This window comes from Artemia sp. Qi Xiang Cuo, chromosome 2 (assembly GCF_049724085.1).
Source record: "Artemia sp. Qi Xiang Cuo chromosome 2, ASM4972408v1, whole genome shotgun sequence".
NCBI lineage: Eukaryota > Metazoa > Arthropoda > Branchiopoda > Anostraca > Artemiidae > Artemia > Artemia sp. Qi Xiang Cuo.
The window spans coordinates 40,205,123-40,220,490 of NC_142795.1; the positions used below are offsets into that span (position 1 = coordinate 40,205,123).

Here is a 15,368-nt window from a genome sequence, read left to right on the forward strand (position 1 = left end):
AAAACCTTAAATGCCGCCTGGGCATTACTTATAACCCTTGCCCCTAGGCTCTAGGGGGTTGTTTCAACCCCAAAAGCATTTTTATATGTTATTTAGACAATTTTGAATAAAATGGTTATCTAAAAATTTTTATTAGATGCATTTCGGGACAAAACGACGTGTGTCTGTGTATGGGGGGGGGGGGTTAGCTTCCCTCCGAACACTCTTAAAAAGAGCCGTAGAGCTTCTGATTACCAATCTAATGAACCCCCTCCGAAGTTTATATGACCACGCTTTCTATAAAAACCTTATATTACCCCAGGGCATAACTTACAACCCTTGCCCTGAGGGCTGGGGGGATTTGTTATCCTCAAAGAAATAATTTCCGAACCTTTCATATACGTTGAAAAAAATGGCTATATCAAAGTTTTGATTGGAAGGGTTTGGGAAAATAATGGACTTGGGGGGGGGTCATTTACCCTCTGATCACCTTCGACTATTAAAAAGGGCACTAGTCCGCTCAATGTCCAATTGAATGAGCCCTTTTTGAAGTTTCTACGACAACGCTTTCTATAAAAACCTTATATGCCCCAAGGGCGTCACTTACAACCCTTGTCTTGAGGGCTGTAGGGGGGGGGGAGGGGGTTGTCATCCTCAAAGACATAATTTCCAGACCTTTCAATTACGTTGAACAAAATGGCAAAAATGTTGATCGGAAGTCTTTAGGGAAAGGATGGGCGGGGGGGGGGATTCTCCCTTCGATTACTTTCGACTATTAAAAAGGGCACTAGCCCTCTCAATTTCCAATCGAGTGAGCCCATTTTGAAGTTTCTGCGACAACGCTTTCGAGAAGAACCTTATATGCCCCCAGGACATAACTCACAACCTTAGCCCTGCAGGCTCTGGGGAGGGGGGTTGTCATCCTCAAAGATATAATTTCCGGACCCTTCAACTACGTTGAACAAAATGGTTACATCAAAATGTTGATCGGAAGTGTTTGATGAAATGAAGGGAGGGGGGGGGGAGCATTCGCCCTCCGATCTTTTTCGAAAATTAACAACCCTTAGCCCTTTTTGAAGTTTCTACGACAACGCTTTCTAAAAATACCTTATATAACTCCATGGTAAAACTTACAACCCTTTCCCCGAGGGCTGTAGGGGGGTTGTCATCTTCAAATACATAATTTCCGGACTTTTCAACTACGTTGAAAAAAATGGTTATCTCAAACTTTCGATTGGATGTATTTGGGGAAAAGGAGGGCGTGGAAGGGGGTTAGTTGCCCTCAAATCACTTTTGACTATTAAAAATGGCACTAGTCCTTTCAATTTCCAATCGAATGAGTCCTTTTTGAAGTTTCTATGACAACTCCTTCGATACGAAGTGCCCTGGTCTAAATAATAATAATAATACATTGTGCCAACATCGTTCTTTACTTTGGCAACGCTATTGCGCTGCCTATGACAAACAATTCCAACAACGTTGAATATGTAAAACTTCTAACTTGTGTTTTACCCAATGATTTTGCCTCATTTTTTTAGAATACTGAAAAACTGAGTTCAGTAGTTCAGTTGAACGATGGTTCAGTTGCAAGGTGGTTCAGTTGCACGGTGGTTCAGTAGCACGGTGGTTCAGTTGCACGGTGGTTCAGTTGCACGATCGTTCAGTTGCACGGCGGTTCAGTTGCAGGGTGGTTCAGTTAATTGGGGTTGAGTTGCACGGGGGATTAGTTACACGAGGGTTCAGTTAATTGGGGTTGAGTTGCACAGGGGTTTAGTTATACGAGGGTTCAGTTAGTTGGGGTTGAGTTGCACGGGGGTTTAGTTACACGAGGGTTTAGTTACACGAGGGTTTAGTTAAATGAGGTTTGGTTGCCTGGTGGTTCAGTTACACGAGGGTTCAGTTGCACAGGGATTCGATTATACAGGGGTTCAGTTGCACGGTGGTTCAGTTACAGGGGTTAAGTTGCTTATGGTTCAGTTACAAGGTGGTTCAGTTACACGCACACCGTTTTTGGTGTCATGTGTTCATGCGTTTGTCAGGTGTTTTTGCTGATTTTTTATCCATGTCATTGTCAAATGACAAAGAATGGAATATCAAGCCATAAGAATTTTTGGTACTGTTCTAAAATCTGGGAAACACGCGAGAAGTGAAGTTTGGTTAATGCTAATGAAATAAAAAAATAGGTTAAAAGTATAATAGTTTAGAAGCAAATTTCGACTATATTTTTGCACATTAGGGGGTGGGGGTAAAGCATAGCATATATTAAATTTGTAACCTAACCTAGGTACCTTTTCCCCCCTAAACTCCCAAAAATTAAAGTTTAAATACAGTTCCCAGAGTGAGAAACCCCTTGTTTATACAGCGTCAGATAGGAAATTACCGGGGAAGGCCTATCTGATCTTTGATTTTCTCGAGTCGCATTCTCAGGTGTTTCCCAGATTTTAGAACAGTACCGAATTTGTTTGGGACTATCCATTTCATTCAACTTTGTACATATGTTAATCTCACCTAAGTTTTGTCGAGAGGATGTCATAAAGAAAGATTTAAATGAAAGGGGAACTATCTAGGAGGGTGTAAAGAGGGAGGCTTTTGAATGGATTGGGATGGAGGAGGAGCTTGCGTAGCAGTGTTGGCCCCAGCCAGCTTGATGCTTCGGTATGTTGTTAGTAGCTAGTAGTAGTATCAGCGTAGAGCACAACAGATCCATTATGGGCCTTATTTTTGCCCCAAAGTTTGAATTAAGGTAAATAACTTGTCTTTTAAAGTTAGGATGGTATTGACCCCAATAGTCCCTTAGGAAAGGGCTGTAAGTTATTTAATTTGCCCATAATTCATATAGGCTATAGTATTTGTTATTGGGAAAGGTACATGTTTTTTTTTTGGGGGGGGGGTATTTTTCGTTCTGAAAAAAGGTCCCAGGGGAATGAACAGGGATTCCTGGGCATGATTTGACCAAGGGTTAGAAATAAAAAAAATTTGACTTAAAAGTAAAGAGCAATATTAAAAATTAAAACAAGCAGAAATAACTGCATATGAGGGGGACTGCTCCCTTACTCAATCCTCCTTTTTAAGTTTTACTTTTTGTCACCATTCTTTCTTTCTTTAAGAGAGATTGATTAAACGAAAGGACCGTTGAATTTTAAAGGATGTATTTTTAGAGAACATTAAGATTTTAGCATAAAGACCGAATGTTGCGGAAGGGGCAGACTCCCTCATATTTTGGTTGTTTTAGCTAGCTCCCAAGTCCCCCTCACTTAATTAAAAGCGAGTATTATCTGCTCAGCTAAAAGGGGTATCACTAAGAGAACTATCTTGTCGAGAAAGTCTAATCGCGTGATTAGAGTTGACATTGAGGGCCTCAATTGATGGGGGAGGGGGTGGAGGGATTTTTCTCTTACCCGGTTTTATACAAGCTTCAGTTCGCGCACAGAATTTTTGTCAGAGGAACTGAGTTCGCCGGCTGGAGTATAAATTGTTTGCGCTTTAGCTTTTCAAGATCAGACATCATTTATTATTTGTTCGTGATTAGAGTCCAAGCGAATTTCGTATCCTAGAAACCATGTCAGGAAGAGGAATGGGTGGAAAAGTGAAGTGAAAGGCAAAGTCCCGGTCAATCAGGGCATGTCTCCAAGTCCCAGTGGGAAGTATCCACCGTCTTCTGAGAAAGGGTAACTATTTGGAGCTAGTTGGTGCAGGCGGTAGACAAAAATCACACCTTCATTACAAAAATTCAACTTGACTTAACGCTCTTGCTCAGCAGGGTCGCCAGTGATGTCAGTCCTCTCCAAGCGATGGGGCATCTGAGGCTGTATATCCAGTTCCTTTCGTAGCAAGTAATGCTTTTCTTAGCTTTTCAAGAACAGACATCATCTATATTTGTTCGTGATTAGAGTCCAAGCGAATTTCGTATCCTAGAAACCATGTCAGGAAGAGGAAAGGGTGGAAAAGTGAAGGGAAAGGCAAAGTCCCGGTCAAGCAGGGTAGGTCTCCAATTTCCAGTGGGAAGGATCCACCGTCTTCTGAGAAAGGGCAACTATTCGGAGCTAGTTGGTGCAGGCGGCAGACAAAAATCACACCTTCATTACAAAAATTCAACTTGACTTAACGCTCTTGCTCAGCAGGGTCACCAGTGCTGTCAGTCCTTCAAGCGATGGGGCATTCGAGGCTGTATATCCAGCTCCTTTCGTAGCAAGTAATTTCAGGAGGAGGGTTGCAAGCCCAACCGTCCCTGGGTGCATTTAGTTCTCCGGTGGCTAGCCGGATATCCAGAGGCACGTGAAGTCAGCCCTGCATGCGCCATGAATGCACGGGAGCAGACTTCGGACGAGCACCATTACCTTCAAAAAAATTTTTTAAACTCAGGAACTGAGTTTGTTATAATTTTCTCTTACCAAACATAATATGAAGATATTTTTTTCTCTTTACTAAAAAAATTAATTAAAAAAAATATCTTTAAAAAAAATACTATTTTAAAAAGATCCTAAGAAATATATATTTTTGAAATCTAGAAACTTCGAATTTTGACTTTTTATGCTCTATATAATTTTTTGCAATATAATAAGCATATAAAGCAGAAAATTCTTTGAAAACCTATGAGCTCCTCCTGAAGAATTTTGGAGCCCTGTATGTCCTAGCTCTCTTATAGCTGTCTTCTCTACTATTTCTTGAAGACCGTGAGCTATCCCTGTAAAGATATCCATCTTTTCTATGTCTCTTCTTTTTCTGCCATATCAAACCTCCTTTTGCGGCCTGCCCTTTTTCTCTCCATTTCATCCAGATTGTCCTCTTCTATTGAATTGTTGAAATCATGATAGCGACCATTGCAAATCGCACAGTCGCAATAAAAAGATATTTCTAATTCAAAGTTTTGATCCATGTTAATATTGATTGATGAAACTCTAATTTTCAAATGAATAATTTGCTGTCCGTGTGTTTGTATTATACGGCGGAAACCGCCGTACCCAGGTTAACATTTCTCTGTGTGCGAGCTAAGGAATTTCGGCCTTACTTGTGTTTGTTTGGAATGGCTTTATTCAAATTTTTGATTAGTTGGTAGGATTTTCCTCTTACCCGCTTTTATACAAGCTTGAGTTCGCGCACAGAATTTTTGTCAGAGGAACTGAGTTCGCCGGCTGGAGTATAAATTGTTTGCGCTTTAGCTTTTCAAGACCAGACATCATTTATATTTGTTCGTGATTAGAGTCCAAGCGAATTTCGTATCCTAGAAACCATGTCAGGAAGAGGAAAGGGTGGAAAAGTGAAGGGAAAGGCAAAGTCCCGTTCAAGCAGGGCAGGTCTCCAATTTCCAGTGGGAAGTATCCACCGTCTTCTGAGAAAGGGTAACTATGCGGAGCGAGTTGGTGCAGGCGGTAGACCAAAGTCACACCTTCATTACAAAAATTCAACTTGACTTAACGCTCTTGCTCAGCAGGATCGCCTGTGATTTCAGTCCTCCGAGCGATGGGGAATTTAAGGTTGTAGATTCAGTTTCTTGCGGCGCTCGTTCGGTCAGGATGTGGGGTACGAGCATCCCCGTGACTCTGTTCTATGAGGATTACGTTGTCGATCCGCAGCGCGCGAGGCACGTGCATTCATCCATGATTTAAAAATGAATGCATGGGATCAGACTTTGGAAGAGCGCCATTACCTCCAACAAAAATTTTTAAACTCATGAACTGAATTTGTTATCATTATCTCTTAAACCACATTATTTGAAAATTTATTTTTTTTCTCTTTACATACAAATCTTTTTAGCTCATATTTATTTATAATAACTGCAATAACAAATATATACTCGGTTCAATAAACTTTTTAAAACTCTTCGTGATAGTTCTCTTTCCCGAGACGAAACCAGGCTCATGTCGCCTGGTTTTGCTAAAATTACCATTTTCTATGCCAAAAAAAAGTACCGGGAAGATGTTCTTTTTCTCTCCTTATATATATATCCAAATTTAAGGCAAAAAGATCATCTTCAAGAAAAGCATGCATAATATAAAACTAACTTACAAAGAATGTTACACTAGCTTAAGGAAAAACGTAATTTTGTTATTCAGAAAACGAGAATTTTCCAAACCGCAATCCTGTAAATTTTGTTGAAGTTGAAAAGAATATTGGTTTTTATAAGCATCTCAGCATCTAAAAACAGAAAAATTAATTAAAAATTAATTAAAGTTGAAATGAAGTTAGGGCACCTTGGCATAGAATCTCCAAAACTATTTAAGCAATTCCTCTCCAAAATAGTTCGAAGTTCATCAATTTCTTCTTCAACCAAATATTTCAGTAGTTCAACCTCTAGTTGAACACGGCGAATCTCACCATCCACTACTTCCATTTCTCGCTGTAAGGTTGATAAATCAACTTTTTTTCTATCTTTAATTTCCAGGTCCATTCTCTTTTCAACTCTTGTTGTTACAATCCGTGTTTCTACCGTCTTTGTCAATACATCTTTGCATACTTTTGTAATTGAACACTTTGTCCTGTTTTTCTTTACTTTTCCAAGCATTTTTCTTTCTTTAATTTGTATGCCCATATTTCTTCGTTGGTCTAACGATGTTTTTACTACGGTACATCTTGTTCTTTCCGACATGGCTAAGATATTCCTATACAGACAATCTTGTTCCTTCCTACTATTACAGCTTCTTCTTTCCGACATTTCAAAGACTTTCTTACACCGTTTCAAAAAATATTAAAAACTTTATAGTAAAAAACTTACAACCTTCCAGATTCAGACCTTGTACTCAAGTGATTGGGTACGGATAATGCGACTGCATTCCTAACTTGCCTTTAAGCTCCGCCTACGAGCACCTATTGCGTACTAGTGTATGCCATCATTCGTTTGCTTGGAATATTTTTTTGTTTCATTACGGGCATTTGGCTCAAATTTATGCCAGTGAAACTTTCTTTTTACGAACTTTATTTAGTTCTTTTAGGTTTTATTTTTCAGTGCATGTTTTTAGTTAATGTTTTAGCACAGTAGCCTAAAACATTCTCTTCGGAAAAAAATATAAATGTTTTTACTTTATAACTTTAATGAATCCACTAATATTAACATTTTGATTACTAAATATGAGTATATTTATATTAAACTGACAATGCACATTCATTTGTATTTTTTTTAGGAAAGTGCAAATTATGTTCTGGCCTTGGGAAGGCATAGGGGTTTTGAGCCCTATTCATGTTAATTTCGTTTTGAGTTTGACTCGGTTATTTATTGTAATTTCTGTTCGTTTTGGGTTTCATTTATTTATCGGTACTTATTTTGTGGTAGTTTAACACTTAGTAGATTATTTGATTTTATTTTCGTTCATTTTTGGTTTAATGGAGTTCTTTACTTTTGTTTGAAAAACTTATTTTGTGGAAAAAGTTTTTTTTAATTAATATATCATAAAGTGATGGCCCCATGAACACTTTTTTAATAGATCCGAAACTATATCGTAGGATTTCACTTTTATTTATAACCACTTGCATGAAGACAAATTTTCCTACAATAAAATTGAATTGGTAGTGAAGAGAAGGTGGATGTTTTAGCACAAGTATGTAACCTTTCCCCTCTGACGATGGACGTTCTTTATGGTCTTCCATGCTAGTCACTCCCTGTAATTAAGAAGAAATGACACTTTGAAGCTTCATTGGGTTGGTGTGTCAAAAGTGGGCACAGAAATTTCATACGCCTCTGAAAATCTATCATTTTTGTCCTTTTTTCACAAATAATTGCCCCTTAAATTCAAAATGGATTCGAAATTTTTATGCGAAGGACGAAGAAAGATAGTATGTCTGAAAATCACCATTCTTAGATCTCTATGGCCCAAGTTACATGCCCCATAAATTTCAAGCCAATAGATAAGAAATATCCACCTATCTTTTTGCTGAAAAACCGGTGACGAGGGGGGGGGGGTTGATATCGGAAGAGTCACAGGCCCTGTGTGTGCCTCCAATGGTTTATATTGATTTTTTTTTCTATGAATCCGTTTAAAATATTATTTCTACCTTTGTGCTAAAAAGTTGGAATAGGTGGGGGCTTCCAACCCTTTTTGGTTTTTCTACCATACCAATTGAAAAACCTTGCTTGATGTTGGTTCAGAGAAGGTGTAACATGCCTGCCTTTCAGTTGAGAGGTTGGGGTGGAAGAGGCCGGGAAAAGGTAGAAAAGGAAGAGATGTAATAAATCCAAATATGATTCCGTTTCAAACGAGATACCAATTGTCTGCCTTGTTTCTTCAAAAAAATTGAAGGTGGAAATGGGGAGGGGTCGCAGGCCGACTTTGTTTCTCTAATAATGCAGATAGTTAAATGCTTCCATAGTTTTGCTTCTAACAAGGTGGCCTACCGTTCAGCTAAAAATCTCGATAGTTGTGGAAGAACGGCCACAGACCCATATGGTGTCTCTAAATTGCTTGCACCAAATCAAGACACGAATCTTTCTTGGTTGACTCAGGATATAGTTCGTTTATGCACAGTCTTCTGATTTTTCCCCATAAATGACTTGAACAGTAGATGCCGGCGCTTTTTTCTGTAAAATTTTCAATTTTTCTGTAGATTAAAAAAAAAAAATGTCAATGGAGCGGGTACCGACGCACAACTTATGCACGTCGCTATTTAAGTGTAACGACGATGTGAAACTAATGTCTGCTTGCTTGCCTGCTTTAACAGTCCTTCCCCCCCCCCCTCCTGAAAAAAAATGTGGCTCGAAGGAACGTTTGCTTTCCTGAAGAACTTCAGGTAGTCCTCTCTGGCCATTCGCTTGATACGCTGCAGGCTCTGGCTCAAGGACAAGCGAAAAAGATCCTTTTTTGCACCAAGCAAGAACTATATGCAGCTTCCATAATGTAACGTCAAAATGTCTATACCGGCTTGAGTCGACGAGTGACCAAGCATTATGTAGAAAGTGTAGATTTTATGAAGATGTTAATGAGGAACACAAAAGTCTTTATTTCGCTTTAGTAGGCCTAATCAGGTTACCCATACATAAATGCACTAATACCTTATTTATTTGATTTTTTTTTTGGGGGGAGGTATTCCTTTCCATGACTGTGTAAGAAAATTTTGCCTATGCCTCACGAAAACGTAAAACAAATCGTTATATATAGGTCTGAAAATTAGCTTTTTTTAAAGCATCAACCTCCCCCTTCCACATTGAAAAAATCTGGCCTGGCTAGATAACATACGTTTTCTAAAACTGGTAACGCTACAGTCTATTTGATAATTGACTTCTTATACTAACAAAACAAATTGTGAAGGTGTATAATCTAAAGCAAGATTTATATATGAGTTTCTAGGTATTGAGTATTAGCCCAAGTAAGAGTTTGCTTGCATCAGGTGTTTTAGGAGCACTAATCAGAACATCTTTTTGATTACCTACGTGATTCTTCTTTCACCATGTTTGAATTGACATAAAACTTGGCTTGAAATGCCTAATATATATATAAGCCGTAAACTTAGTTTCAATGCTACGTTTCAGCTTTCAGCTGGCTTCTATTTTGCATGGATTTAATGGGAAGTTTAAAAGAATAAAAGAGTGGTTTTATGGATAGCATAAAATGCTGTTTTTCCAAATCATAAAGGCTCGGAAGAGCAAATTAAAAGTTCTTACTTGCCTTTTAACTCGAGACGAAAGTGTTTCGAAGGAGCATGAATGTTAAATGAAGCTGAAAGGAAGCTAAGCCTTCCGACAATTTCACACAAACTATACTCATAGAATAAAACCAGTTTTTTTTTAAGAAGTTGCATAGGTTCTCAAAAGTGGCAGAAGGAAAAAGACGCTGATTTAATCAAGATCGTGAAAGGGTTCTGGATGATGACCTATGTCCATGAGCATTAATGCGTATAGATTCTACTCTTATTGGGGTTGGGGGACGGAAAATATGCCAAAGTGCATATTTCCTATCTTCATATCCGCAACTTTTTTTTAGAAGAGAATCTTTTTTTTAGCAATGTCAGCGAGAAGGTCCCCTCCCTGCTGGTTTGATCTGTAACAAAGATGTCGCTTGGATTGTAGCCACTTTTACTGTGCTTGAAAAATTGTAATTAACTAAAACTTAAGTATTTTAGATGAAAAGAGAAGAAAAATGTAAAGTTGAGCGCAACGAATACAAATCAAAACGCACAGCAGCGATCTTGGGAAATTTAAATAACATGAGAAAAGATGTGGAGAGAAAAAATACAAAAACAAGAAGGGTATCAAAGCTAGAGTATAATTTTCCAGATTTCAATGATAAAATGCTCAATTGCATGTACTAGTAGCTAGCAAGGTCTTCCAAATTCAACAGCAATGATTGAAAATATTTTCTAAGATACGAGTTTTATATCTTCGTACCAGAGAGGTATATGCAATAAAAACCGTGCAAATTGAAATAATATTGTCCAATAGAGTGAGATCTTTAGATTTAAAATGATTATGAGACCCAGAAAGAAACAAAATTGAACCGCCCAAAAATGTAAAATTCAACCTTGTAAGTGATACTCTATTGTTCTTGCATTAGTTCAGTACTGTCTTAAACTACCAAACCTGTAGATTTGGTTCTGCATTGGTAACTCATTGCCAATAAGAGTTAAGACTTCGTTATTTGCCAATCAATAGGCTATCATGCAAAATATGTTCATTTGATTTATTTAGTGTTCTAATTTTGGAAATGCTAATAAGTAGGTCTTTTCCTTTTTCTTTATTTCTTTGGAGGTATTGCTTACTATTTCTATGCATTTGCACCATCTGAATTCTGAGATTCTAGGTTTGAAAACATTTTAAAAATATTTGGTCTTCGTTATTGACTGACTTGTTTTCAAGGTGACTGGATTCTTTTGGATGAAATCAATTTAGCCTCTGCTGAAACATTGGAATGTCTTTCTGGATTATTAGAAGGAGAGGGTAGCTCATTATCTTTATTTGAAAAGGGCGACAGAGAGCCTCTGAAGATTCATCCCGAATTCAGATTGTTTGCCTGCATGAACCCTGCAACAGATGTTGGGAAGAAGGACCTACCCCCAGGAATCAGAAATCGGTTTGTTTACCTATTGCCTCCTTATTTTTTATGTTAAGTTTGTGCTTATTTTGTTTGTGCATAATTTTTTTCCTTCTCTTTTCTCTCTTTTTGCGTATTTATTTCATTTTTACTCCGTAAATTCTCAATTAATTTAAACCATTTAAACCATTTTCTTTATTTTTCTTTTCAATGAATATATCTCATGTTCTCAAATCTCTTTTCGGACAAATTATGCACGTTTTCTATTCTCCATTAGTTATATGATGCTATTAGCAACTTGATACCCTAAAATAATTATTTGTTTTTCATTAGTCCCCTCAAATAAATGGAGGAAGCCCAGGCCTAGATCCTGAAAAGCCTTTAAAAAAAAAAAAAAATTAACTTTAGGATGTAGAACGTTAAATTTGTCGTATAAGGTGTCTGTATTTTTTCTTTTTTTTCTTTTTACGGATTTGCCTTTCTCCATGGGTCGTTGTTGGGTTGGCAATTTTGACATCATAGGACTGGAATCTTCAGTGTTGACAAATGACATAAGTGTTGACAATTGGAATTAGAAAAAACACAGTATTATTGGAAAAAAGCAGCAAATAGCCAACTTCAGGAATAAAAATTAGAAAGTGAGGAAGATTTTCCAATATCATCTTTTTTCCGACGATAAGTAAAGTGCTATGGATTGTTTCACAGATACTCAATAAATTTAAGAGGTTTTAGGTTTGAAAGTTTATACAAATATTCTGTTTCTATGCTTTACATACGATCGCTTTTTTGCAAGTAGTTTAAACACGTCATTTAGTAAAACACTTTCATCTAGCTTTGAAAATTCTAACATTAAGCGTTTTTGTATACTAAGGATAGTATTTTGTCCACCCCTTACTATTCTGGGGCAAAGCCAAAGTTGGAGCCCAATGCTGACTGATATCAATTGAAATGGCATTTTGAGCTGTTTGAACATTAGAGGTTCCAGACAAAATTCAGTTATCTATAAGCATTAGACTGTAGGTTGTTGATGAGGAAATCATCAATCTAGTCTTATCCATCTTGATGAAAATGATCAACCTGGAAAATCAAATGAGACAAGAACAATCCGAGTAGCTCAAGCAATGGGCATCGAAAAAATATCTGAAGTAATGAAAATCCAAAATGAAGACAAAGAAACATACGATTAGAAAACTTGCGATAACGAGGATTACAACGAATCAAAAACAAAAGTGAAGAACAAAGAAATATGCAGTTAGAAGATTTGCGACAACAAGGATTACAAAGAATCAAAGACGAAATTGAAGAACAAAGGAATATTGATTAGAAGAACAATGCCGTCATAATTTTTGACGCCAACAAGCTGTAGCACCAACCCTAGTACAAACCTACAAAGACGCCTTAAACTACGAAAGTGCTAACGAGAGTCAATATATACAAGCCTTCCGTGTGCCAAGTACCCAGTGGCGAAGCCACTGGGTACTTTTAGAACCTTTTACTTTTAGGTACTTTTATATATATATATATATATATATATATATATATATATATATATATATATATATATATATATATATATATATATATATATATATATATATATATATATATATATATATATATATATATATATATATATATATGTATATTTATGTATATATATATATATTTACATATATATATATATTTATATACTAGTAATGGGATGATGCTATAATTTTTCTTGATTCTGTAATTATTCCTGGTTCCACATCGATATATCGATTCTGTTACAATACCCGGTTTCAATAATACTTATCTTTTCGCATGGTATCTATGGCAATTATAAGACTTTAGAATGCCGTATTACCTAATCAAGTTATTACTAGAGCTCTTACAGTCGACTATAAAAAATTTACTACTTCCAAATTTTAGTTTTACAAAAGTTATAGCAAAAAATAGTGTTAAAAACTTAATTGTGTGACAGGAAGTTATAGTTCGTTTTCGACAGAGGTATAGCTATGAAGATCAAAAACAGATGGTTCTGAACCTTCTAAAAGGCTGTGTTTTTGGTATTTATTTCTTTTTTTCTTTTTTTTTAGCAAATTTACTTGCTTTTTTTACTGAAATGGGCTGCACCTCCTGGCTATGCCAATGTTTTAGTTTTTTTTTGTATCCAATAACTGCAATTTATTCCAAGTACAAAGTAATTATATTCCAAGTACAAGTTAAAATACCAGAGGGCGTTGCAACTTCCCCTTAAAGATGAATAATTTGGAGAATAGTTCATAAAATTGTTTCCTAGTCTTAAAGCCAGAGATTCGGAATTGCCTTTTGTACTAGTCTTGACCGAACCACAACTATATCTTACCCGATAGATATGACTTGTAGGTGCAAGGTGTGGTGCATTTAGAATAGTTGAACAGATATTGAGAGTTCAGGAAGGCCGGTTCCAGATCCCCCTCCCCCTTCTTTGGGTACCAGCTAGTGCGCATTAATGCTTTTACCTTTTGACCATATTGTGGACTCTTTTTGTGCCTTAGAAAGTTATAAGATGCGCTTAAAGAGGCCCACAGTCTGATTAGTTTGTTTCGATGAATTGAGGTTTGTACTTTAGTAAGGGCCCTCTCACGCAAAAGACTATAACAATAATACTCGCAATGGGTTACACCGAGAGACTTCATACTTCAGTTTATTATTCATATTTGTTTTTTGCTTACTTGTTTTAAGTCTGAATGTATTTTGTATCAAGTGATGTACTTTAGTCTATTCAAATGCATGCCTAGGCGTCCATATCTAGGCATAACCATTATTTAATATTTTACAGCAACAAAGTCTTAATTTTCCGCATATATTAACTTATCATTTTGTAATTGACTTGTCAAAATTCAAGACATTTGAAACTGCTGTTAACACTGTTCTCTTGTTTTTGCTTCTAAAAAATTTAAGTTTATTACTTTTGATTTTCTAGTTTCACAGAATTTTTCGTTGAGGAAGTAACAAGCGAGACAGATTTGAGGATTTTAATAGGAGATTATCTTCGTGGTCTGAGCGTGACTAGCACTCAAATTGATGGAATTGTTAAATTCTACCAGAAAATACGAAGCGAAGCAGTTCGTGCTCTTGAAGATGGAACTGGTCACAAGCCCCATTACAGTCTTCGAACCCTCTGTCGTGCCCTTACCATCGCTGCCACTAATATGTTCGGTAGTGTGCCAAGGTCTGTTTATGAGGCCTTCTGTTTGAGTTTTCTCACTCAGCTAGATAGAAAATCACATCCTGTTGTTGAAGGATTGATAGCTACTCAAATTATGCAGAAGAAGAACTTAAAAGGTTTGTACTCTCTGTTATTTTTCTTAAAGTTTAGGTCTATTTTGTGAGCTTTTCAGGGTTTTTATGTTTGAATCATTTTAGCTTTTTTGCTTTTTTTCTTTAAGTACTCTTCATAGGTCACTAAATATTCAAACCTATAAACCCCTGCTCATCCCAAAAGATACTGAGTCGCAAAGCTTCGGGTGACAAAAACCGTTAAATAGCTTAGCGAATTATTCAAATATGTGAATTTCTGAATGTTATTTGCTTTCAACTCTCTTTGTTGCTTTACTTAATTTAGACTTAACGAAGCTATTTTTTCTGTTTCAGCTTTTGATATGTTTTTTTTTTGGCAGTACTGTTAAAGTTTTTTAAATTATAGCTTACAAAAAGAAGTGAACGATACTGCCTTTTTTAAGCTATGTAAATCTGATTGTCAAAGGGTTAAGCAACATAAGCTACTGTTGTACAGACTAACCTATAGAAGAAGTTAATAACCTTCCCTTCCGACATATAAGGTTTGTAATTTAGTGTTAGTAGAAAAGTTTCCATGGATTTTCTATATTTGACAAAGACATTAACGAAAAGACAATATTCACGACGAAAAGTAAAGAGGCATATCAAAACCTAAAATGAGTGGAACTGAGTTAAATACTATCAAACTCAAAACGAGCATAAATTATCATGAATGGATAAATGAAGCCTGAAATAAACATAAACTAAAATGAATAATCAAGATTAACTGAAAAATACTAGAAATTAGGATGAGTGAATAATGAAAGCTAAAAGAAACAGGAATTAAAATGAATAACCAAATTAAACGTAAAATTGATGTTAGCACAAATAAGAAGGGTACCACCGCCCCCTTAAAATCCGAAGGTCGAAGCGTCACTTGCGCTTTACTGAATATGATACGTATATAATTTTAATGTCATAATGAAACGAGAAAATCTTTGTAAGGATGTGCCACCCTACTCCTATTTCTCATAATTCTCCTTCATCTCAAGTCCAAAAATATAATTTACTTAATTTTTCTTTTTTAGTTTATATTTTTTCGTTCTTGGTAATCTCTGTTCGTTTTAAGTTTGACTTTATAAAAGACTTAATTTTTGATTTTTTAAAGTTTTTATCCCGTTATGACCCACT

General features: G+C 36.4%; 1 protein-coding gene across 1 annotated transcript in view; it reads left to right on the plus strand.

The window, feature by feature from the left end:
* LOC148955224 (midasin-like) overlaps positions 1 to 14,290 on the plus strand; it is a 46,667-nt gene extending 32,377 nt beyond the window's left edge. Inside the window, exons 6-7 of the mRNA XM_089106666.1 lie at positions 10,760 to 10,973; positions 13,882 to 14,290. Of these exons, the coding sequence (XP_088962792.1) occupies positions 10,760 to 10,973; positions 13,882 to 14,290 (623 nt within the window). The remainder of the gene's footprint in view (positions 1 to 10,759; positions 10,974 to 13,881) is intronic.
* Positions 14,291 to 15,368: the final 1,078 nt, after the last annotated feature.